This window comes from Equus przewalskii, chromosome 16 (assembly GCF_037783145.1).
Source record: "Equus przewalskii isolate Varuska chromosome 16, EquPr2, whole genome shotgun sequence".
Lineage (NCBI taxonomy): Eukaryota > Metazoa > Chordata > Mammalia > Perissodactyla > Equidae > Equus > Equus przewalskii.
Window position 1 is genome coordinate 388,194 of NC_091846.1, and position 23,011 is coordinate 411,204.

The 23,011-nt window shown below is 41.4% G+C and overlaps 1 protein-coding gene and 1 long non-coding RNA gene across 10 annotated transcripts in view; both read left to right on the forward strand.

Annotated features, from left to right (window-relative positions):
- The window catches only part of PARP4 (poly(ADP-ribose) polymerase family member 4), a 131,878-nt gene that overhangs the window by 70,905 nt on the left and 37,962 nt on the right, over window positions 1-23,011 (forward strand). For 8 of the 9 annotated variants that reach the window (XM_070577758.1, XM_070577762.1, XM_070577760.1 and 5 more), the window contains 9 exons: window positions 11,342-11,537; window positions 12,906-12,973; window positions 13,578-13,765; window positions 16,232-16,331; window positions 17,749-17,919; window positions 18,201-18,281; window positions 19,892-19,972; window positions 21,064-21,159; window positions 22,013-22,135. In XM_070577758.1, coding sequence (XP_070433859.1) covers window positions 11,342-11,537; window positions 12,906-12,973; window positions 13,578-13,765; window positions 16,232-16,331; window positions 17,749-17,919; window positions 18,201-18,281; window positions 19,892-19,972; window positions 21,064-21,159; window positions 22,013-22,135 — 1,104 coding nt within the window. The remainder of the gene's footprint in view (window positions 1-11,341; window positions 11,538-12,905; window positions 12,974-13,577; window positions 13,766-16,231; window positions 16,332-17,748; window positions 17,920-18,200; window positions 18,282-19,891; window positions 19,973-21,063; window positions 21,160-22,012; window positions 22,136-23,011) is intronic. The other variant, XM_070577765.1, reaches the window with a different exon arrangement.
- Window positions 4,573-7,824, forward strand: LOC139076301 (uncharacterized). Its single transcript, XR_011527706.1, has 2 exons — window positions 4,573-6,382; window positions 6,633-7,824. It is a non-coding gene; the product is annotated as an uncharacterized lncRNA (long non-coding RNA).

The window sequence follows — 23,011 nt, forward strand, 5'->3', positions numbered from 1 at the left end:
GCTTTCACCACCCCAAGATTTTACAACTAAAAATACTTAGGATATCAAGCATGACAAACTTCTGAGGTTTCAGCCAGAACTCCCATATGGCATATTTCCTAGAAAGAGTGTAATTTTTACCTTAATCCCTACCAAAAAGAATATCTACCTTTAGACATCACATCAGTTATTCTGTATGCTATTTATAGTTTTTAAGTATCGATACCACAAAAACAGCTACAAAATTATTTATGGTCATAAGACCATTTTATGTGACTGTGATGAAGAATCTCTTCTTATTAAAGCAAAATTTGAAAGTGACATTGGCAAGATGGCTGGATAAGATGTCCTTCCCATGTCTCACAACCTCCCCCCAACAACAATTATTTGCATCCGTTCATGGACAGAAGTGCCTTGTGGGAGCTTTGGGATCCAGTTAGGACATTTGGAAACCCCAGTGCGATCCAGGACTGAGGAGAGCCTTTTGAGAAGGCAGGCTCACACCCAGGCGGCCAACTTGCTGACCATGGGCCTGGCTGCAGAATTGGAAATAGCTTTATACCTCTGAGAACTCAGCTACAGCCCTGTTTGGCTTGGTCCTGTCACTAGCCCCATACGCCAGGGAATCCAGGAGGAGTTAGGCCCACCTGTGCACCAGGTAATATGTGTACAGAACTTGGTCCCAGCTGTGGGCCCTGAAGTGGCCCATGAACCAGCTACAGCCCCTCTAGGCTGTAGTCCAGGAGCCCCTGGAGGTAAGCCTACCACACCCAGTCAGACTGTAGATTCTAAAAGGCCCAGTAACTGGACTCCAACTTGTTCCAGCCACAGTTGTCAGAGTCCTGCTGGCACAGGGACCCTGCAGGAGACACCCCCATCAGCATCGCTGGAGACCCTAAAAGGGCCCCGTGCTTGTTCACAGCCCCCTCACAGACAGTCTTCCAGCAGTGCTGAGTGTGCAGGGCTTTGGAGGGAGACACTCCCATCTGCACCACCAGATACCCTGAAAGCACCCTATCCACATCTCCAGCCCTCTCAGAGCCACAGTCTGCCAGCAGTCCTGTGGTCCAGAAAACCAGCAGGGGACACTCATGTCTACAACCTTGGAGATTCTGAAATGGTATTCAACTCTAGCCCCCTCCTAGCAGCAGTCCACAAGAAGTCCTGTTGGCATAGGGACCTGCCAGGAAACACTCGTGTCTGCACCTCAGGAGGTCCAAAAAGGACCCTATACTCTGTTCCAGCCTCTCCAGCCATGGTCAGGGATCACTCAGCCTACCCAGAGACCTAGTAGGAAACATAGCCCTCCACACCTCCAGAGCCAGGTGTGCAGACCTCAGTCTTGGCTGTGGAACCTGAACCAGCCCTGGACTTGGTTCCAGCCTCTCTCAACCATGGTCCAGGGCCAATCCTGCCCACCCAGGGACCCATCCACTGACTAGGCAGGAGCTGACCAGGGACCTAGTGGGAGCCACATCCATCCACATACCTGGTAGTAGTCTCACTGACTGAGGACCTGTGGACCCTGAAGTGGATCCTTGTCCCAGGGTTAACCTACTGAAGAAGGCACTGGATGGAGGCAGTCCCCCCCACCCAGGGACCAGACTGGATCCACGCCTGCCCAACCCCCTAGTAACAAGCAGGTCAACAGCAGACCACACTGCAGACCCAGCAACAGCCTCAAAACTGACCTCAGCCCAGCACAGCTGCAGTTCTGGAGGCAATCCTCTCAGCCCAGGGAACCAAGAGGAGAAGGTTTTTACTGGCTGAAATCACTCTGTAAAGACTGGAAGAGGAGTTCACTCCTTCAAATGCATAGACACCAACGCAAAGTTACACAGATCATGAAGAATTAGGCAAACCTGACACCACTAAAGAAACTAATAAAGCTCCAGTGACCCCAAAGAAATGGAGATCTATGATATGCCTGACAATGAATTCAAAAGAATCATCTTAAGGAAATTCAGTGAAATGCAAGAGAACACAGATAAACAAGTAAATGAAATCTGGAAAACAATATATGAACAAAATGAAGAGTTTAATAAAGAAATAGAAACCAAATAAAAGAACCAAACAGAAATCCTGGAGCTGAAGAATACAGTGACAGAACTGAAAAATTCAATAGTTTAACCAACAGATCAATCATGCAGAAGAAAATCAGTGAACTGAAAGACAGATCATTTGAAATTAAAGGAACAAAAAGAAAAAGAATGAAAAAGAGTGAAGAAAGCCTACATGAAGTATGGAATACCATCAAGCAAATGAACATTTGCATCGTGGGCATCCCAGAAGAAGAGAGAAAGGGGCAGAAAGATTATTTAAAGAAATAATAGCAAAAATCTTCCCAAGTCTTGGGAGAGAGATGAGTATCCAAGTATAGGCAGCTCAAAGGACCCCAAACAAGATCAACTCAAAGAAGATTACTCCAAGACACGACATAATCAAAACATTAATCAAAGACAAAGAGGGGGCTGGCCCAGTGGCATAGCAGTTAGGTTCTCACACTCCACTTTGGTGGCCCGGAGTTCGCAGTTTGGATCCCAGGTGCAGACCTATGCACCGCTCATCAAGCCATGCTGTGGCAGGCGTCCCACGTATACAATAGAGGAAGATGGGCATGGATGTTAGCTCAGGGCTAATCTTCCTCAAAAAAGTAAAAAAAAAAATCAAAGACAAGGAGAGAATTTTGAAAGCAGCAAGAGAAAAATGACTCAACACATACAAGGGAACTGCCATAAGACTATCAGCAGATTTCTCTGCAGAAACTGCAGGCCAGGGGGGAGTGGGATGATATATTCAAAGTGCTGAAAGAAAAAACTGCCAACCAAGAATACTGCTCTTTCGGGTTCCTGTAGCCAACTTCAACACATGTGTCTTGGGGGCTGGTTGGGGACTTCTTCCCAAACCACCATGCAAGTCCAGGTGTTTAGCTGTACTTCTGACCAACTGGCTATAAATTAGAGGTTTTCATGACCCCCTCCTTGGGTTTGATTAATTTGCTAAAGTGACTCACGGAACTCAGAGAAACATTTTACTTACTAGGTCACCCGTATATTGTAAAAGAATATAACTCAGGAACAACCAGATGGGAGAGATGCACAGGGCAAGGTGTGGGGAAAGGGTGCAGAGCTTCCCTGCCCTCTCCAGGCACATCACTCTGCCCACATCTTCACATATTCACCAAGCTGGAAGCTCAGAAGTCTATCTTTTTGGGGTTTTATAGAGGCTTCATTACATAGGCATGATTGATTAAATCATTGGCCATTGGTGACTGAGTCAAACTCTAGCCCCTCTCTCCTCCTGATGATCTGGGAGTGGGGCTGAAAGTTCCAACCCTCTAATCACGTGGTTGATTCTCCTGGAAACCAGCCCACATCCTTAGGTGCTGGTCCAAAGGTCACCTCATTAACATAACAAAAAACCCTTTATTGCTATTATCACTTAGGAATTTCCAAGGGTTTTCGGGGCTGTGAGCAGGAACCATAGATGAAAACCAGATATATATGAGAAATATAGATGGTCATTCAGATGACCAAATATATGTTTCTTAGAAATCACAGTATAGTATAAACCCAGTAAAACTGTCCTTCAGAAATGAAGGAGAGATAAAGACATTCCCAGACAAACAAAAGCTAAGGGAATTCATCACCACTAGACCTGCCTTACAAGAAATGCTAAAAGGAGTTCTTGAAATGAAAGAACACTAAGTAATAACATGAAAACTTATAAAAGTATAAAACTCACCTGTAAAGGTAAATATATAGTCAATTCAGATTGCCTTAATACTATAATGATGATGTGTAAATCACTTTTACCTCTAGTTTCAAAGTTTAAAACAATAATATTTAAAATAACCATAGCTACAATAATTTGTTAATGGATGCACAATATAAAAAGATGTAAAGTGGGGCCAGCCCAGTGGTGCAGAGGTTAAGTTCGCATGTTCTGCTTCTGCAGCCCAGGGTTCACTGGATCAGATCCCAGGTGTGGACCTATGCACAGCTCATCAAGCCATGCTGTGGAAGGCGTTCCACATATAAAGCAGAGGAGGATGGGCATAGATGTTAGCTCAGGGCCAGTCTTCCTCAGCAAAAAGAGGAGGATTGGAGGCAGATGTTGTTAGTTCAGGGCTAATCTTCCTCAAAAAAAAAAATCATGTAAAGTGTGACATCATAGCAAAAATTTGGGAGGAAAAGTAAAAGTATACTTTTTGTATGTGACTGAGAGTAAGTTGTTAGCAGGTTAAAATAGACTGTTATATCCATAACCTGTTTTATTTAAGCTGCATGGTAACCACAAAGATAAGACATATAGTAGTTACACAAAAGGTAAAGAGAAAGGTATTAAAGCATATAAATACAAAAATATAAAATACAAAGGGAAATAGTAGGAGAGGAAGAAAGGAACAAATGAACTAAAAAACAGTCAGAAAACAATTAACAAAATGGCAATAGTAAATCCTTACCTTTCAATAATTTCTTTAAATATAAGTAAACTAAATTCTCCAATTAATAGACACAAAGTAACTGAATGGATAAATGAAGAACAAGATCCAGAAATATGCCACCTACTAGATACTCGCTTTAGCTTTAAGAACACGCATAGGGGCAGGCCCCGTGGCTGAGTGGGTAAGTTCACCTGCTCTGCTTCAGAGGCCCAGGGTTTCACCAGTGCAGATCCCGGGTGTGGACCTTGCACTGTTCATCAGGCCGTGCTGAGGCGGCGTCCCACATGCCACAATTAGAAGGACCCACAACTAAAATATACAACTATGTACTGGGGAGCTTTGGAGAGAAGGAAAAATTTTTTTTAAATAATTTTAAAAAAAGAACACACATAGACTGAAAGTAAGGGATGGAAAAAAATATTCCATGCAAATGGTAACCCAAAGAGAGCAAAAATGGCTATACTTCTATCAGATAAAATAGACTTTCAGTCAAAATGGGTCACAAAAGACTAATGAGGTCACTATATCATGATAAAGGGGCCAATTCATCACACAATTTGACAGTCGTAAATATATATGTACCCAATATTGGAACACCTAAATATTTAAAGAAAATAGTAACAGAACTGAAGGGAGAAATAGACAGCAATACAATAACAGTACAGGACTTCAATACCACACGTTAAACAATGGGTAGATCATCCAGACAGAAAATGAATAAGGAAACAGCAGACCTGAATAACACAATAAACCAAATGGAACTGTCAACTTAAAAGCAAATTTGCCAGTTATTTTACCTTCAAGTTTAGTTTTATCCTTGAGTTTATTCAGGAATAGCCAAAAAAATTGCAATTGGGGATGTGCATGCTATGGTGAACCATAGGTAAAGCCACAGAACAAAGGAGGGGAGCTGCTTTTAAAGAGAAAAGGGGGAGAGGGAGGGGCTGTTCTAAAGGAATGTCTGTTGGGGGAAAGTAGCACTTCAGTGTGGAAATGGCTTCTCATTGGCTGAGCTGCAGCATTTCTCATTGGCTGAGCTGTGGTGTGTCTCATTGGCTGAGCTGCAGCATTTCTCATTAGCTGGGCTGTTGCGTTTCTCATTGGCTGAGCTGTGGTGTTTCTCATTGGCTGAGCTGCAGCATTTCTCATTAGCTGGGCTGTTGCGTTTCTCATTGGCTGAGCTGTGGTGTTTCTCATTGGCTGAGCTGTTGCCAGGTGGGGAGGAAAATCTTCCTTCAGCAGTAAAGTCATTGTACTTCCTGTTGGAGATGCAAGCCTACAGTCGCTTCCTGGTTGGAGTACTTGATGAGGTACCATAGGGCATGAGAGCTCCCCCTACAGGCCTTCTTGACTACAATTTAGTTGAGGTGTGTCTCATTTATTTCACAAAACTAACAGCCATACTGAGAACATTCCATCTAGCAGCACCAGAACACATTCTTCTCAAGCACACATGGAACGTTCTCCAGGATGGATCATATGATAGAGCACAAAACAAGTCTTAGGAAATTTAAGATTGAAATTGTACCCAGTATCTTTTCTGACCACAGAGGTGTGAAACTGAAAATCAAGAACAGCAGGTAAGCTGGAAAATTTACAAATATATGGAAATTAAACAACACAATCCTGAAAAACCAAGCGGGTCCACATATGAGTCAAAGAAGTCAAAAGGGAAATTTAAAAAGTCTTTAAACAAATGAAAATGGAAACCCAACATACCAAAACCTATGGGATATGGCAAAAGCAATTCTAAGAGGGAAGTTCATAGCAGTAAACACCTGTGTTAAGAAAAATGCAAGATCTCAAATCGACAATCTAACTTTACAGCTGAAGGAATTAGAAAAAGAGGAAAATCTAATCCCAAAGTTAACAGAAGGAAGGAAATAAGAATTAGAGTAGAAATAAATGAAATAGGGACTAGAAAGACATTAGAAAAGTCAGTGAAATGTGGAATAGGTTTTTTTTTTTTTTTTTTTTTTTTTTAAAGATTTTATTTTTTCCTTTTTCTCCCCAAAGCCCCCCGGTACACAGTTGTGTATTCTTCGTTGTCGGTTCTTCTAGTTGTGGCATGTGGGACGCTGCCTCAGCGTGGTCTGATGAGCAGTGCCATGTCCGCGCCCAGGATTCGAACCAACGAAACACTGGGCCACCTGCAGCAGAGCGCGCGAACTTAACCACTCGGCCACGGGGCCAGCCCCTGGAATAGGTTTTTTTAAAAGGTAGACAAAATTGACAAACCTTTAGCTAACCTAACCAAGAAAAAAAGAGAGGACTCAAACAAAATTATAAACGAAAAAGGAGACATTACAACTGAAACCAGAGAAATACAAAGGATCGTAAGAGACTTCTATGAACAATTATACACCAACAAATTAGATAATCTAGAAGAAATGGATACATTCCTAGAAACATACAACCTACCAAGACTGAATCATGAAGAAACAAACTCTGAACAGACCAATAACTACTAAGGAAATTGAATCAGTTTTCAAAAACCTCCCAATAAAGAAAAGCCTAGGACCAGATGGTTTCACTGCTGAATTCTACCAAACATTTAAAGGATAATTACTACCAATTCTTTTCAAGCCCTTCCAAAAAACTGAAGAGGAGGAAACACTCCAAAACTCATTTTATGAGACCAGCATTACCCTGATGCCAAAGCCAGAAAAGGACACTACAAGAAAAGAAAGCTACAGGCCAATATCCCTGATTTATCTAGATACAAAAATTCTTAACAAAATATTAGCAAACTGAATTCGGCAGCTCATCAAAAGGATCATGCATCATGATCAAGTGAGATTTATCCCTAGGATGCAAGGATGGTTCAACATGTGCAAATCAATAAATGTGATACACCACGTTAATAGAATGAAGGATAAAAATCATATGATCCTCTCAGTAGATGCAGAATAAATGTTTGACAAAATTCAACACCCTTTCATGATAAAAGCCTTTGACAAATTGGGTGTAAAAGCATCATACCTCAGCATAATAAAGACCATATATGACACACTCATAGCTACCATCATATTTAATGATGAAAAGCTTTCAGCTTTTTCTCTAAAATCAGAAACAAGACAAGAGTGCCCACTCTTACCATTCCTATCCAGCAAAGTACTGGAAGTCATAGGTAGAGCAATTAGGCAAGAACAAGAAATGAAAGGCATACAAATAGGAAAGAAAAAAGCAAAACTGTCTCTGTTTGCAGATGACATGATCTTATGTATAGAAGTCCCTAAAGACTCCACCAAAAAACTGTCAGAACTAAGAAATGAATTCAAGAAAGTTGTAAGATAGAAAATCAACATACAGAAATCAGTTGCATTGCTATACACTGACAACAAACTATCTAAAAAAAAAAAAAAATCCCATTTACAAATAGAATCAAAAACAATAAATGCTTAGGAATAAATTTAACCAAAGGAGGTGAAAGATCTGTACATTAAAAGCTGTAAGACACTGATGAAAGAAATTGAAGAAGACAGTTGATGAAATAAATGGAAAGATACAAATAGCAAAGCAATCTTGAGAAAGAAGAGCAAGACTGGAGCATTACACTTCCTGATTTCAAGCTATACCACAAAGCTATAGTAATCAAACAGTACAACACTGTTATAAAAATAGACATATAGACCAACAGAACAGAATTGAGAGCCCAGAAGTAAACCCAAGCATCTGTGGGCAACTAATATTTGACAAGGGAGCCAAGAATAATCAATGGGGAAAGGATAGTCTTTTCAATAAACAGTGTTGGGAAAACTGGATATGTACATGCAAAAGAATGAAATTGAGCCCCTGTCTTACACTACTCACAAAAATTAACTTGAAATGGATTAGACTTGAACCATAAAACTCCTAGAAGGAAAAATCGGTAAAAAAACTCCTTGAGGGGCCGGCCTGGTAGCATAGTGTTTAAGTTCACACACTCTGCTTCAGCAGCCTGGGGTTCACAGGTTTATATCCCAGGCACAGACCTATGCACAGTTCTTCAAGCCATGCTGTGGCGGCATTCCTACAAAATAGAGGAAGATTCCCACAGATGTTAGCTCAGGAACAATCTTCCTCAAGCAAAAAGAGGAAGATTGGCAAAGGAAGATTGGCAACAGATGTTTGCTCAGGGCCAATCTTCCTCACCCAAAAACAAAACAAAACAAACAAACAAAAAGCTCCTTGACATTGGTATTGGCAACAATTTTTTAGATATGGTACTAAAACCTCAAGCAACAAGAGCCAAAATTAGTAAGTGAGACTACATCAAACTAAAACACTTTTGCACAGCAAAAGAAAAAATCAACAAACTGAAGAGGCATTTTCTTCCTTGAGATGGAAGAAAATATTTGCAAACCATATATCAGATAAGAGGTTAACATCCAAAATATTGGACAGGAAGGAACTCATACAACTCAATAGCAAGAATACTAACACAGAACATGCATCGCCTAATAATGGGGAAATGTTCTAAGAAATGTGTCATTAGGTGATTTTGTCATTGTGCAAACATCATAGAGTGCACTTATACAAGCCTGGATGGTATAGCCTACTACACACCTAGGTTACATGGTACTAATCTCTTGCGACCACTGTCATATGTGTGGTCCATCGTTGACCAAAACGTCGTTATGCAGCACAACTGTAATTTGATTAAAAAATGTGAAGACCTGAATAGAAATTTTCCCGAAGAAGACATACAAGTGGGCAACAGATACATGAAAAGATGTTCAACATCGCTAATCATCAGGGAAATGCAAATCAAAACCACAATGAGAGATTACCTCACACCTGTTAGAATGGCTGTTGTCACAAAGACAAAATATAAGTGTTGGCAAGAATATGGAAAAAAGGGAACGCTTGTGCACTGTTGGTGGGAATGTAAATTGGTACGGCTACTATAGAAAACAGTATGGAGGATTCTCGAAAACTTAAAAGTAGAACTACCATGTGATCCAGCTACCCTAGTTCTGGGTATATATCCAAAGGAAATGAAATCACTATCTCAAACAGATATCTCCCCCCAGTGTTCATTGCAGCACTATTCACAATAATCAGAACATAGAAACAACCTGTCTCCACTGATGGATGAGTGGATAAAGAAAAAGAGATTGTATATATATATACACATATATATTTACACACATACATATACATAACAGAATATTACTTAGCCATAAAAAAGAAGGAAATCCTACCATTTGCAACAACATGGATGGACCTGAAATATATTATGCTAAGTAAAACAAGTCAGACAGAGAAAGACAAATACTGTATAATCTCACTTAAATGTGGCATCTAAAAAAAGCCGAGCTCATAGAAACAGAGAGTGAAATGTTGGTTGCCAAGGGCTGAGGGTGGACAGTTAGAAATGGGGAGATGTGGGTCAAAGGGTACTAACTTCCCGTTACAAGGTGAATAATTTCTGGGGATCCGGTATACAGCATGGTGACTGTAGTTAACAATACTGTATTATATACTTGAAAGTTACTGAGAGGCTAAATCTTACATGTTCTCACTACAAAAATATAGTTATGTGAGGTGATGGATATGCTAACTAACCTTATCATGGGTAATCCTTTCACAATATGTACATGTTTCAAAGCAGCACATTGTACACCTTAAACTTACACAGTGTTATATATCAACGATATCTCAATAAAGCAGGGCAAATGTTTTTTAAAATTGAAACTTAGATGATAGTAGTTATATTTTAAGTGTTGGTTGACTAATAAAATAAAAGATAAGTATGCACATTTTATAATCCCAATAGCATCTATGTTCCTTTTAGAATAGCGTGTTCAGATATAGTGTGAGAGAGAGGCTTTTCATTTACTGGCTCCGTAGGGAATGTTGATACCATGTGAATTTTCTGGTAGTAATTCTGTATGAATTCTGGACCTCTCAGGGGTTTACGGCCTACAAATTGGAAACTCCAGCTCTGACACTCTATTTTTCATTTGAACTCCCATAGCCATCTCATTGTTGAGTAAATAATATTCTTTCTATTTTTATAGTATTATTTTACCTGACTAGAAAGCTTTTGAATTTTACAAGTAAATCTTTCCCAATAAAAATTACACATTTATGCCAAATTCTGCAAATCCTAGCTATATGTATATCCTACTTTTTACCTTAGAGAGATGCCTGAAATATTAGTTGTATATAAACTAAATCGTCTATCCAAAGCCATGAGAGAACATGGTGTTTTAAAAGAGCCTGGTCAGGGGGCCGGCCCCGGGCCTGAGGGGTTAAAGTTCCCTGCACTCTGCTTCAGCAGCCCGGGGCTCACAGGTTCCAATCCTGGGTGCGGTCCTATTTCACTCATCAGCCGTGCTGTGGAGGAATCCCACATGCAAAATAAAGGAAGATGGGCACAGATGTTAGCTCAGTGCTAATCTTCCTCAAGCAAAAAAGAGGAGGATTGGCAGCAGATGTTAGCTCAGGGTGAATCTCCTCACACAAAAAAAAGAGCGTGGTAAATTGACAGAACCCTTTAGTAACAGGAAGAAGCACATTTTAATTCATCTTTTCTGTAAACATGGATTTTTACACCTTGGGTATGCTTTAAATGAAACACACACTTGTAGATAGTTTTGTGTATCTATATGCCTCCTTTAATTGAGGATTATAGGATTTTTTTTTGCCAGCCATTCCCACTGGCAAGTGGCACATCCCCATGAGAGTCTGAGGTCTCGTGAGAAGCAGCAGACTCAAGCCCAGGGGTTTCCACCAGTTTGTAGTGGGCTGCCCTTTATTCTCTGTCACTCTGTCCCAGTTATGTGTCCATCATTTAGAAAGACCATGTGGGTGAGTTTTTGGATCGAAATCTTGTGCTCTCTTGGCCTGTAAAGTAAACCAGTATAAATAAGTCAGCCCAGTTCAAGTCCTGAGAAGCACCAGTCCACACTGTTTTTCTCCTTTTAGGCCTGCATGCTTGTTTTTCAACCAGATCTTGATATCGCCCTCCCTGACCTCGCCGAGAAGAGTGAAGTGGTTATTTGTCTCGATTGCTCCAATTCGATGGAGAGTGTGCCATTTTTGCAGGCCAAGCAAATTGCCTTATATGCACTGTCCTTGGTGGGTAAGAAGCAGAAGATAAACATCGTCAAGTTTGGCACAGGTGAGTGCTCCAGTCTAATGTGTCCTTCTTCTTCAATAGTAACACACTCAGGAGTAGAGCTGATGGCTCTTGGGACCCGTGACCTCATCTGTGGAGCAGGAGGTAGCATAGCATGGAGTTCCAGGACAAGAAACCTGGAGCCAGATCCCCAGGTTCAGATTCCAACTCGACCACTTACTAGCTCTAGGTGTTGCTTTGCACAAGTTACTTCAATTTTTCATGCCTCAGTTTCCTCATCCATAAGATGAGGGTAATAGCCCCTATCTCATAGTCTTGTTGTGAGGATTGAACTAATGTATGTAAAGGATTTAAAACAGTGCCTATTCCATAGTAAGTGCTATATAAATATTACTATTTTTATTACCAGCCCTGGTGGTTTAGTGGTTGAGATCCAGCGCTGTCACCATCGCAAGCCCAGGTTCGTTTCCTGGTGAGGAAACCACACCACCTGTCTGTCAGTTGTCACACTGTGACGTCTGCCTGCTGCTGTGATGCTGAAAACTCTGCCACCGGTATTTCAAATACCAGCAGGGTCACCCATGTTGGACAGGTTTCAGCAGAGCTTCCAGACTAGGCAGACTAGGAAGAAGGACCTGGCCTCCTACTTTCAAAAAAATTGTCATTGAAAACCCAATGAATGGCAGTGGAGCACAACAAAAAAGAACAGACCAGGTTCCGCTCTGTTGTACACAGGGTCACTAGGAGCTGGAATCAACTCCGGCACTAACAACAAATGTTATTAGCAGCTGACCCAGATGCAAGCCTCTTGTTCTGATGAGTATGAGGGTCCCAAGGATATGGGCAGATCATTTGAAATCAGCACAGTAGTAGAAAATCTGTAAGGAATGGTCTCTGGAGGCATCAGATTTGCCTATTAGAAGAAAGGGAATGCCATTCTCCAGGTGGGGCCCGGGGATCTCAGCCACCAGAAGAAGGCACGTCAGGGATGAGAGCAGCAGAGTGGAGTGAGGGGGCAAGCATGTCCTATTGCTTCTTGTCTTCTATGCCATTCAGCAGAAGGCTTATCCCTTTTACAAAGGAGCCAGGGTCTGCTACTGCTGGGGGAAGAGGTCACATAAGCCTGGGGCGTACAAAGGACACGGAAGGTGCATGTGCCGGCTGCCTGTGCGATTGCTACACCCACATCTTATTTAGCATAAGCAATCTGCTACAGAACAGAAGGCCAGAACTTAATTTTACTCAGAACATTTTGTACAGTAAAGTGTGTAGTTTGAATGCACTAGTATTTATTACTTAAAGGAATACTGTGGTGAATTTTTATGTTAAAATTATCAAACATTATTGCTTGTTAGTGGTCCATAAAGTGACTATGTAATGGCAACAGCTCATGCCAGTCATATTCTGCAGGTTATCAGGAGTTATTTTCATATCCCAAGCACGTCACAAGCAACAGTATGCCAGCAGAGTTCATTATGGTGAGTAAAAGAAGCTTCCTTCATCTCCTGTGCCTTTTTCTATCAAGTTTTAGTGGTACCGTCCAAGACTTACTCCCTCCGAGACCACCATCAGGACTCCCCTACTCGTTCAGTTTTATTTTGGTGGGCTCTTTTATTTCACTAATAAAAGCAATATGAAGTCATTAAAGAAAAATTGGAAATTAAAAAGGCTGGAAAGAAAAAAATTACCCACAGCTCCACCACCCAAATATAACTAGCATTAGCAGTTTCAGAATGTTTTCTTCCGTCCCCTTTTTTTCTTTTTCTTAAAATGGAGCAAGCTGAGAGAGACCAGTTGCCACCTCAGTCCGGGATGACAAACCTAGGAGTTTGATGTAATAGTTCTTTGAAAACCATAAAAAATCAAATAAGCCCAGTGATAATATTATAGTTACTGTGTGACATGAAGTCAACTAAAAGGATATAAGCATAATTGTTTCACCAATGTATAATTAGGAAAAAATATCTTTTCAATGATGATATCTCTAAACCCACATTAAGAGATGTGCTTTAGTAAGTGATTACAGTAAATTATTAATATACTCGAACAGGAGTAGGTAATCTTTTGCTTCGTTTCCTCCAGTCTGCTTCACCTACCATGGGAAATACAGACTTCTGGAAGACACTCCGATATTTAAATTTACTGTACCCTTCTCAAGGCTTACGGAACATTCTCCTGATATCTGATGGGCACCTCCAGAATGAGAGCCTGACATTGCAGCTTGTGAGAAGAAACGTCCAGCACACCAGGCTCTTCTCCTGTGGTGTTGGGTAAGTAGGTCGGAGGTCTAGTCACACCATGAAAACCACAGGGAAAACGCAGCCTGCGGGTAGGTGTTTTGGCGGCCTGCACAGGATTTTTGGAAGTTCTGAACTTGACTCTACTATATAGAAACTGTCAAGCATAGAGGTGTAGCGCTCTCAGCTCGGGCCAGACTGCCTGGGGCTCAGACTTGAGTCAGCCACTCAGCTGTGACCGTCACCATTTTGCTTATCCTCTTGTCTGTAAAATGAAGATGATAATGAAAATGTAGGTTTAAGAGGCTTGCTCTGAGGATTAAATGAGCTCATATATAGAAAGCACTGAGAATAGAGCTGAATCAATGTTACATATTGTTATTTTGCATAAAAATCCAAATTTCCAGCCTATCCTGAGAGGCCTGAAGATGTGGCACTGCCAGACACGTCCCCTCCTGTGGCTGTTTCTGACTGGGGCTGAGGAGTGCCTGCTGCTGGGGGCGGCCCCCACCCAGGTGCTTTGCTCCCTCACAACACCTTTCTGGTTGCTGTGAGCATTTTCAAACCTTGTAATGTACACAGAATCTTTCTCTAGGGAGGCTAAGACCCCATGATTGTTGGAATTAACCCCTCCCCAATTATAGTTAGCTTTTTTGGATTGAACTGAGGTATATGGTGTAGATATAAGGAAAACACAGAACAAAGGGGGCCAGACCCATGTTTGCACAGAGCATGCCCCACCCCCTCGCCTCCCCATCCCAGTGGTGATCACCAGGCCTTCCTGTTCCGAGGCAGCACAGAGAGCAAGACCCTCCCCTCAACATGTTTACAGGGGGTGGGGTGTTGGTGTTCCCTGGGGCTGCTGTGCAGTCCTGGGCTGGGAGCCCCCTAAAGCCTCAGTAGGAGCTCCAGGAGCTGGTACCCGTGACCCCCTGTGATGGCCCTCTGTGCTGTACCTAGGCCAGACCTTCCTGCCCAGAGAGCGCTTTTCTTCTCTCTGCCCTCTTCAGTCACAGATCCTAGGCTCATTCTCTGTAATCTGAGGCCTAACAGGACATCACAGACCAACTAGGAAATTTATCCAACCCAAAGCAGACTCCCCCAGGAGTTGTTCCTAACAGGACTTCACCTGAGAACTCCTACCTGCAGACACGGGGTGGTCGGCCCTAACCTGCCGCAGGAATGTGTCCCCTCCCTACCTGAGTCAGGGCCCTATTCCATCTTCCTGGTCACATCACTACCTCCCTGCTCCCTCCACCGCGTCGGACGTGCCGTGCAGGATCAGGCTCAGACACCTCCGCACAGAAGGCATGTCCCCTGTTGATTCCTTCTGTGCTGAGGGCATATCATGGGACAGACACTGCTCGGCGCTAGACCGCAGCTCTGTGTGTGAGGAGACGGACAGCAAACCGTCCAGTAAGCTCAAAGGGGAGATGGGTTTTCCTAAGCGCCAGGAAGGAAAAAATGGGGGTTCTGTGATGGGGGTGACTGGGGTGGGTGGGCACAAGCCTCCTTTGGGTGGTGACTTGCTTTGACACGACCCAGCCTGAGGGAGCTAGGATTGTTACTGATGATCTGTCAAGTTTTTAAGATCTTTCTAAATGTTTCTCTTTTACACCTAAGTACTCGTTTGTGTTCACAAACTCTAGCAAGATGTTGTGAGTTCTCCAAGAGTAGTGACTGCTCATCCTGCCTCTTGTAACAAGCTGTCCTCTGAGGCGCACACAGGAGCACAAAAAGGTTTCCAAGCAGCCTCGCTAGCTGACGAACTCGATACAAACAAGTAAACTTGATTTGAGGATTTTCTAATCAGTGCTGTAATCACTGCCAATTAATTTTGACAACTAAAGACACATCCGGTCTTTATCAATAGGCTAAAGAATGTTTCAGAAATAACTTTTTTAAGCTCTTTTTCTGAAAATTAATTGATCATTTCTTTAATATTTTAGGGGGAACCTCTCTAAGAAAGGCGTTCTTGAAAGTTATAGAATTATTATTGAGAGAAATTTAATAGGACATTGTCATTCAATATCACAGATGATCTTCGCTAGAATGAGAGTCACTTCTTTATACCTTTTGCTATCGAGGTGTGCATCACATGTTAACTTAGACTGCCGTTTCTTGGCCTTTGGGGTCAGATCGGGTGCCCTGGACGCTCACTGAAAGCAGGCTGATACCCGTCAGCCTTCTGACACCTTTTGGGGTTTTCAGAATCATCTCCTGCTTCCTTTGGTAAAGCAGAAGTCAAGAATTTCTGCTTTTTTCTATTGTGAAAGAGAAGTAAGTCCTCTGATATGTGGGAGCTTAAATTACCCAGCTCTTCAAATGTTTGATACTCTGTCATGAGTTTTATTTCTTTACCCTCAGCTACTTCTGTAAATTCTTCTTCATGTCATGTCTCTTTTATTGAGTTTCATGCTGTGTCACCATTGTTAACTAATGTACTTCAAAAATGTTGCCAAAAGTTTTTGAAAATTAAAATTTGTGAAATGTGATCAGTTCTACAGCGAATCATCATATCTTAAGGATTTTGTCCCAGTGTGGTGCTGGAGTATTTGAATATTTAAACTCAAAATCCAAACATAGTTGGAAAAAACAGGTATGTTTCTCAAACATCTTATTTCTAGTCTTATATTTACGTGTGGAAATATTGTCTTCTTACAAATCTAGTGATAGTAACTGCTGTGTTTTCCTTCATGGAAAGAGAAGCTAGAAAGAGGCAAAGGTAGAAAGGTGAGCCCCGCCCTTAGCTGATACTCAGTGCTGAAAGACAGCAGCTACTTGACTGGGCTGTTCTCCTAGCTAATAGTTTGGTTTCTGCTTTATAAAGTGTCACGGACTGACTTTTAAAAGTGACGTATTATACGTGTTTTGCTAGGATTCATTTCTTATTGTGGTGAAATATACATGAAATATACCACTTTAACCATTTTTAAGTATACAATTCAGTGGCATTAAGTACATTCACGGTGTTGTGCAGCCATCACCACCATCCATCTCCAGAACTTTTTCATCCTCCCAAACAGAAACTCTGTACTCATTAAACAACTACTCCCCATTCCACCCTCCCCCAGCCCCTGGTAACGACCATTCTACTTTGTGTCTATATGAATTTGACTACTTTAGATGCCTCATGTAAGTAGAACCTTACAGTATTGATTCTTTTGTGCCTGGCTTATTTCATTTGGCATAATGTTTTCAAGATCTGTTCATGTTGTAGCATGCATCAGAATTTTCTTCCTTTTTAAAGGCTGAATAATATTCCATTGTACATATATCCCACATTTTGTTTATCCATTCATTTGTTCATAGACATTTAGGTTGTTTCCACCTTTTAGCTATTGTGAATTATGCTACTGTGAGTATTGGCATACAAGCACATGTTCGAGACCCTGATTTCAATTATCTTAGCTATATACCCAGAAGTGGAATTGCTCGATCATATGAATTCTATGTTTAGTTTTTTTAGGAACTGCCATAGTATTGTTCATAGTGGCTGCACCATTTTACATTACCAATAGCAGTGTACTAGGGTTCCAATTTTTCTACTCATTGCCAATACTTACTTTCCATTTTTTATTTTGTTTTTTGTAATGGCCATCCTAATGGGTGTGAAATTGTATCTCACTGGGGCTTTGATTTGCATTTCCCTAATGACTAGTGATATTGAGCATCTTTTCTTGTGCCTGTTGGCCATTTGGATGTCTTCTTTGGAGAAGTGTCGATTCAAGTCCTTTGTGGGATTAATGTTTATAACTGGAATCTGCTCCTTGCCAAAGTTGTCATTAACTAATGGAATAATTTTAGGATATTTTGTATATTTAAATTATTTGATAATGCTATTATTAAAACTTCTATTTAAAATCTTTTTGGAAAAGTACCCTGAGCAGGAAGGAGGGGAAAAAAAAGACAGAGCTTCAAACCCAAAGGATAGAATGTAAAATTTATTTTAAGTGTTAAGTAACTATTTTCTGGATATGACATTGACAGTGAAATTATCCCTCTTTTATCAATAGATAGAAGATCAAATGACTAGGTTATGTTCTCCAAGTTGCCACTCTGTCTCTGTCAAATGGCAGCAGCTGAGTCCCGACGCGCCTGAGCCCCTGCAGGCCCCGGCCCAGGTGCAGTCCTTGTTCCACAACGACCGGCTGCTCGTCTACGGGTTCATCCCTCACTGTACACAGGTAAGGGGGCACATACTGTGTTTTACTGTGGGAAGAACGATATATTTTGCTAATAATTTTCTTTTTCTTTCTTTCTTTTTTCTTTCCTTTCCTTCTCCCCCAAATCATAATGTGCTGGCAAATTTTCTCCTTCTGGAAACATAATGGGTGGCTAGCCAGGGATACTGGAGAGCCTTTCATTCCATTGAAAGGAGAGAGGAAATCGCTGAAAGAATCACTGTTAAACTAACCAAGACACTGTGGAGTAGAAAAGCTAATCAGGAATTTGTTTCCCATTTCAGGCAACTCTATATGCATTAATTCAAGAGAAAGAATTTTCTACAATGGTATCAACTACTGAACTTCAGAAGACAACTGGAACTGTAAGATTCAAAACTCAAACTATGGACGCACTGTCTGAAAGTTGTAATAATTTTATATTTTCATACATAACGCTCCGTGTCCTTCCTCTGTTGTTGTTTTTCCATGTGACATTTCAGTGCATGATATGATATGGAGGAGTGTTATCTGTACAGATGAGAGCACTAACCTGCAATTTCTAATGCAGAGTTCTTAATCTGGGGTTCCTGAGTCTAGGTGTATCCGTATGGGCATCAATGGGTGTGAATAACTGTAATTAAATTTGGTATTTTATGCCTAAAAATTTTTTAGGTAGGTTCTGAAAGATGTCCATGAGTCAATGAAAGTTAAGTGCCGCTGGTCCACCCATGTTATTTTAATATATTAAGTACAAACACTCCTGGACTAAGAATGAAACATATCAAATATTGAGAATGTGTTTGTTTTTTCCACTTTTGGATTGAAAGCAAATGAATTATCACCAGAAAGCTTGTAGTATTTGCATTAGCACGAAATCTACTGTGGTTAGGCCTGGAACGTTCCTAAGCAGTCTCTCCTCTAATATGTAGCTTGCTGCTCACGGGAGTCTTTGTTTACCCAGATAAGCCAGTGCCCAGACATTTCTGAGTTTTTGCTCTTTTAAATAAAATAACTTACTTTTTTGGCACTGAATCAAGAACCATAATTGATTCCTTGCCAGTGATTTATGTCTAGAACTTAAGGGAATCTCCACATTGTTTTAAACATTGAATCTAAGGGTGAAATAAAGCTGACCTGGGAAGAGGTCGTTTTCCATGAAGTCGCTGTCTTTGCAGCTGTGCCTCCTCTCTGAACTGTGGCCTTTCCAGTAGCGGAATTAAGAGCTGGAATTAGCATCGAAAGCAGACGTTGCCATTTAAGATCAGTTCTGTTTCTTAATCATTTGAGAGAAAAAAAACAGGAAATCCTTCACCTGCACTTCCTAGCGGCCCCCCTCTGCCCTGCCTTCAGAGGGAGCTCACACTCATGGCTGGACGTCACCACACTAAGCTGCTTCTTCCTACAGTGGAAAAATACTCTAAAGTTTTTGAAATAAATTGAATTGGCAAATGACCTTTCATAGAGAAGGCAGAACTGTAGGGATAAACCACAGATGAGTGGTTGCCAGGGGCGAGAGGGGACTTTTTAAGGTGAAGGAACTACTCTGTATCTTTTATCTCAGTGGTGGTCACCCCACTGTATACATTCGTTAAAACTCATCAAACTGTACACTTAAAAACAGTGAATTTTGGGGCCGGCCCCATGGCTGAGTGGTTAAGTTCGCTCCACTTTGGCTGCCCGGGGTTTCACCGGTTTGGATCCTGGGCGCGGACATGGCACCGCTCGTCAGGCCACGCTGAGTTGGCGTCCCACATAGCACAACTAGAAGGACCTGCAACTAGAATATACAACTATGTGCTGGGGGGATTTGGGGAGAGAAAGCAGAAAAAAAAAAGGAAGATTGGCAACTGTTGTTAACTGTTGTAATCTTTAAAAAAAAAAGGGGTGAATTTTATTGGTATGTAAATTGTACCTCAATTTTTAAAGTGGTTTCCTATGTAAGACTTTAATGAGAAGCCATTTGAATCTTTTTTCCTTTGCTGCTTAAACACAGATGATTCACAAGCTGACAGCACGAGCTCTGATCAGAGATTATGAAGATGGCATTCTCCACGAAAATGAAAGGAATCACGAGGTTTGCTCTTTTCATGATCCTTCTTAAATTGACTTATCCATGGAAATGTAAAGTCAGGCTAGCTGGATGAAGAAGCATGTGGTATCAGGGGCATTCATCATTGTAGCTGTCTTTTCTGTGCCTGGGGTGCAAGGTGTTCAGCAGATGCTTGTTGAATGAATTAACAAAAGAACAGATGTCAGTAGTTTCCTGAGAATTCTGTGATAATTGTACTCATCACAGAGAGGCCAGAGGAGGGCTCAGAGAACATTCACTGCGTGCCTGAAGTAAACATCACCTCAGATCTCGTGTGTTGTAGGTGTTAGTGTTCCCATTTTAGTGATGAAGAAGCCCGGGCGCAGGAGGGTGAGTGTCCTGCCTAAGGACACACAGTGGAGCTGAAGCCCAGCTTGCTCCCTCCTTGCTGAGCTGATCAGGGCCTGTCAGGGCTTCGACTCACCAGGGGGCCATGATGGCCTGGCTGGTCCCTCTGGGGCTGTGATCTTAATTGAGGTTAGGAGCATTGGTACTCAATGCCATCCCCCAAAAAGGTACCCTTGTGACATGTGGGGGCCATTGGTGCCGTTGCAGACGGTCCCAGCCGGTCACTAAGGCCTTGTGGTCCCCCTGCCTCCCTTGCCACCCTGTCTTGGCAGCCTTGTGTTTGTTTTGCTTAAGGCCCTTTTATTTCTGAGGGCAGTGGACCCGCCCTGCCACTGAACAGCCCTGACTTGTCACTCCTCCTCTCCACTACTTGGACTCCTCACCTCTAACGGGGGCACAGACCATCTGTCAGAGAAGGCAGAAGCTCGCCACACTGGAGAGGGAGAGTTCTTTGTAAACTATAAAGAGCTATACAAATATGAGTTATTTTCTTTATGACTTAGCTAGTCAGTTGATCCCATTTTGCAAGAAATGTTAAGTCACCTACTTAAGATGTTTAGACAAGGCCATTGATTCAATATTTAGGATGAAATACTAATTATAAGGTGATTTATTTTTTTATAGAAAAACACCTTTTTAGATTATTTAATATTTGTTTAATTGGTCATACATAGCTAAATAGTGAAAATAAAACAGGATATGACTTCATTTGTTTTATTCTATCCTAGATGAAGAAGCAAGTCTTAAAATCTCTGATTATTAAACTCAGTAAAGAAAATTGTCTCCTAACACAATTTACAAGCTTTGTGGCAGTTGAGAAAAGGGTATGTATTGTTGATTCATGGCTATTTTATTTGTATTTATGTATTAAGAAAATTTCTCTTGCTCTCACTGTCACTGACAGAATCCACATCCGTGGCTTGTGAAGAACAGGGAGGGAGAGGCAGGAGCATGGTCAGAAGGCCTCAGTGTTAGGGTTCACGATGATCACTCTACAAGAGTTACTATGTTATTATTACTAATTTTTTTTAAAGATTGGCACCTAAGCTAACAACTATTGCCAACCTTTTTTTTTTCCCCGCTTTCTCTCTCCCAACCCCCCCAGTACATAGTTATATACCTTAGCTGTGGGTCCTTCCAGTTTTGGCACTGTGGGACGCTGCCTCAGCATGGCCTAACGAGTGGTGCCATGTCTGCACCCAGGATCCGAACTGGCAAAACCCCAGGCCGCCAAAGCACAGGGCGTAGACAACCACTCGGCCACGGGGCCGGCGCTATGTTGGTTTTAATGTTACAATTATTACTTGGTTATACGTGTGCTTTGGAGATATACTTCAATTTTGTTAGATTTTTGGCATTTCTCATCTTTTATTGATCCAAGACCCTCAAAAAATAGAAAAGGCCTGGGCTTCTGAAAGGCCCTTTCTCTTATAAGTTCAGGTGGAAAATCCACACAGGGCACTTCGCACGGTGCCCATACCCGGGAAGAGGCAAGCCACTTAGCTGAGCACGTCTCTCTTCTCTGCTTATTTCTCTCTCACCTGTGGCCTGGGACACAATCCAGTCCGACACCCAAACATATTCCAAACCAAACATTCTCAAGATTTTAGCAAGTATATTAATCATTTAATTTGATAACGTATGTTTTGTTTTTAACCTAATTGTGATTCAATATAGGATGATAATGAAGCACCTTTTCCTAATATTCCAAATATCTTGGAACTTATTGCCAAAGAAGATGTAGATTTTCTCCCATACATGAGCTGGCAGGAGGAGCAACCAGATGCCAGCATAACACAGGTGAATGTCAATTACCAAATACATTGATATTGTGTTTTCATAGTTTTATGATGATGAGGGGAACCCTTTGCTAAAATAGCACACTTATTACTTGTATGTGAAGAAACTATTGTCTCCCTAATGATGGAAAATATTTGCACATTTATAAAAATGCTATTACATGACTGAGAAAGTCACCATATATAAATGAGGTCACCATATATAAAGTCTGGAAAGGGAACAACTGTGGTTATGCCTCATTCATAGACAGATAGAGTGTCATACAGGAAGCTAAAGTCATTTCCTATAAGTAATACAATAGGTTCGTTATGAAAGTAGTTATGATAGTCCTATATAATAATCTAAATTCAATGAATAAAGCACTATTTGTTATAGTGCCTTATACTGTGGCCTTTATAGCCAGAAACATCATAAAAATTGAAAAATGTGACTTAAGTAAGAATTGGAAGGCACATTCAAAAGGAAAGGAAGAAAATAGTGCCAAGAAGACTCCTAGGCATCCAGGTGGGAGAAGTAAAACTGCCAAAATTTAGGAAGTTAGCATCTAACGGGAAAACATTTGTGAGAGGAATTTTGGGAAAATACAATATATGCAACATTCATTTTCTTTGATCCATTTTAAAATTATTATGTTAGTTAAGAATATAAAAACACATTAGATATCATTTGCTTTGCTCATAAAATCATGTTTAGGAATTTTTTTTTCTGAGGAAGATGGTCCCTGAGCTAACATCTGTGCCAATCTTCCTCTATTTTGTATGTGAGATGCCCCCACAGCATGGCTTGATGAGCAGTGCACAGGTCCACACCCAGGATCTGAACCTGCGAACCCAGGGCCGCTGAAGGAGAGCGTGCGAACTTAACCACTATGCCCCC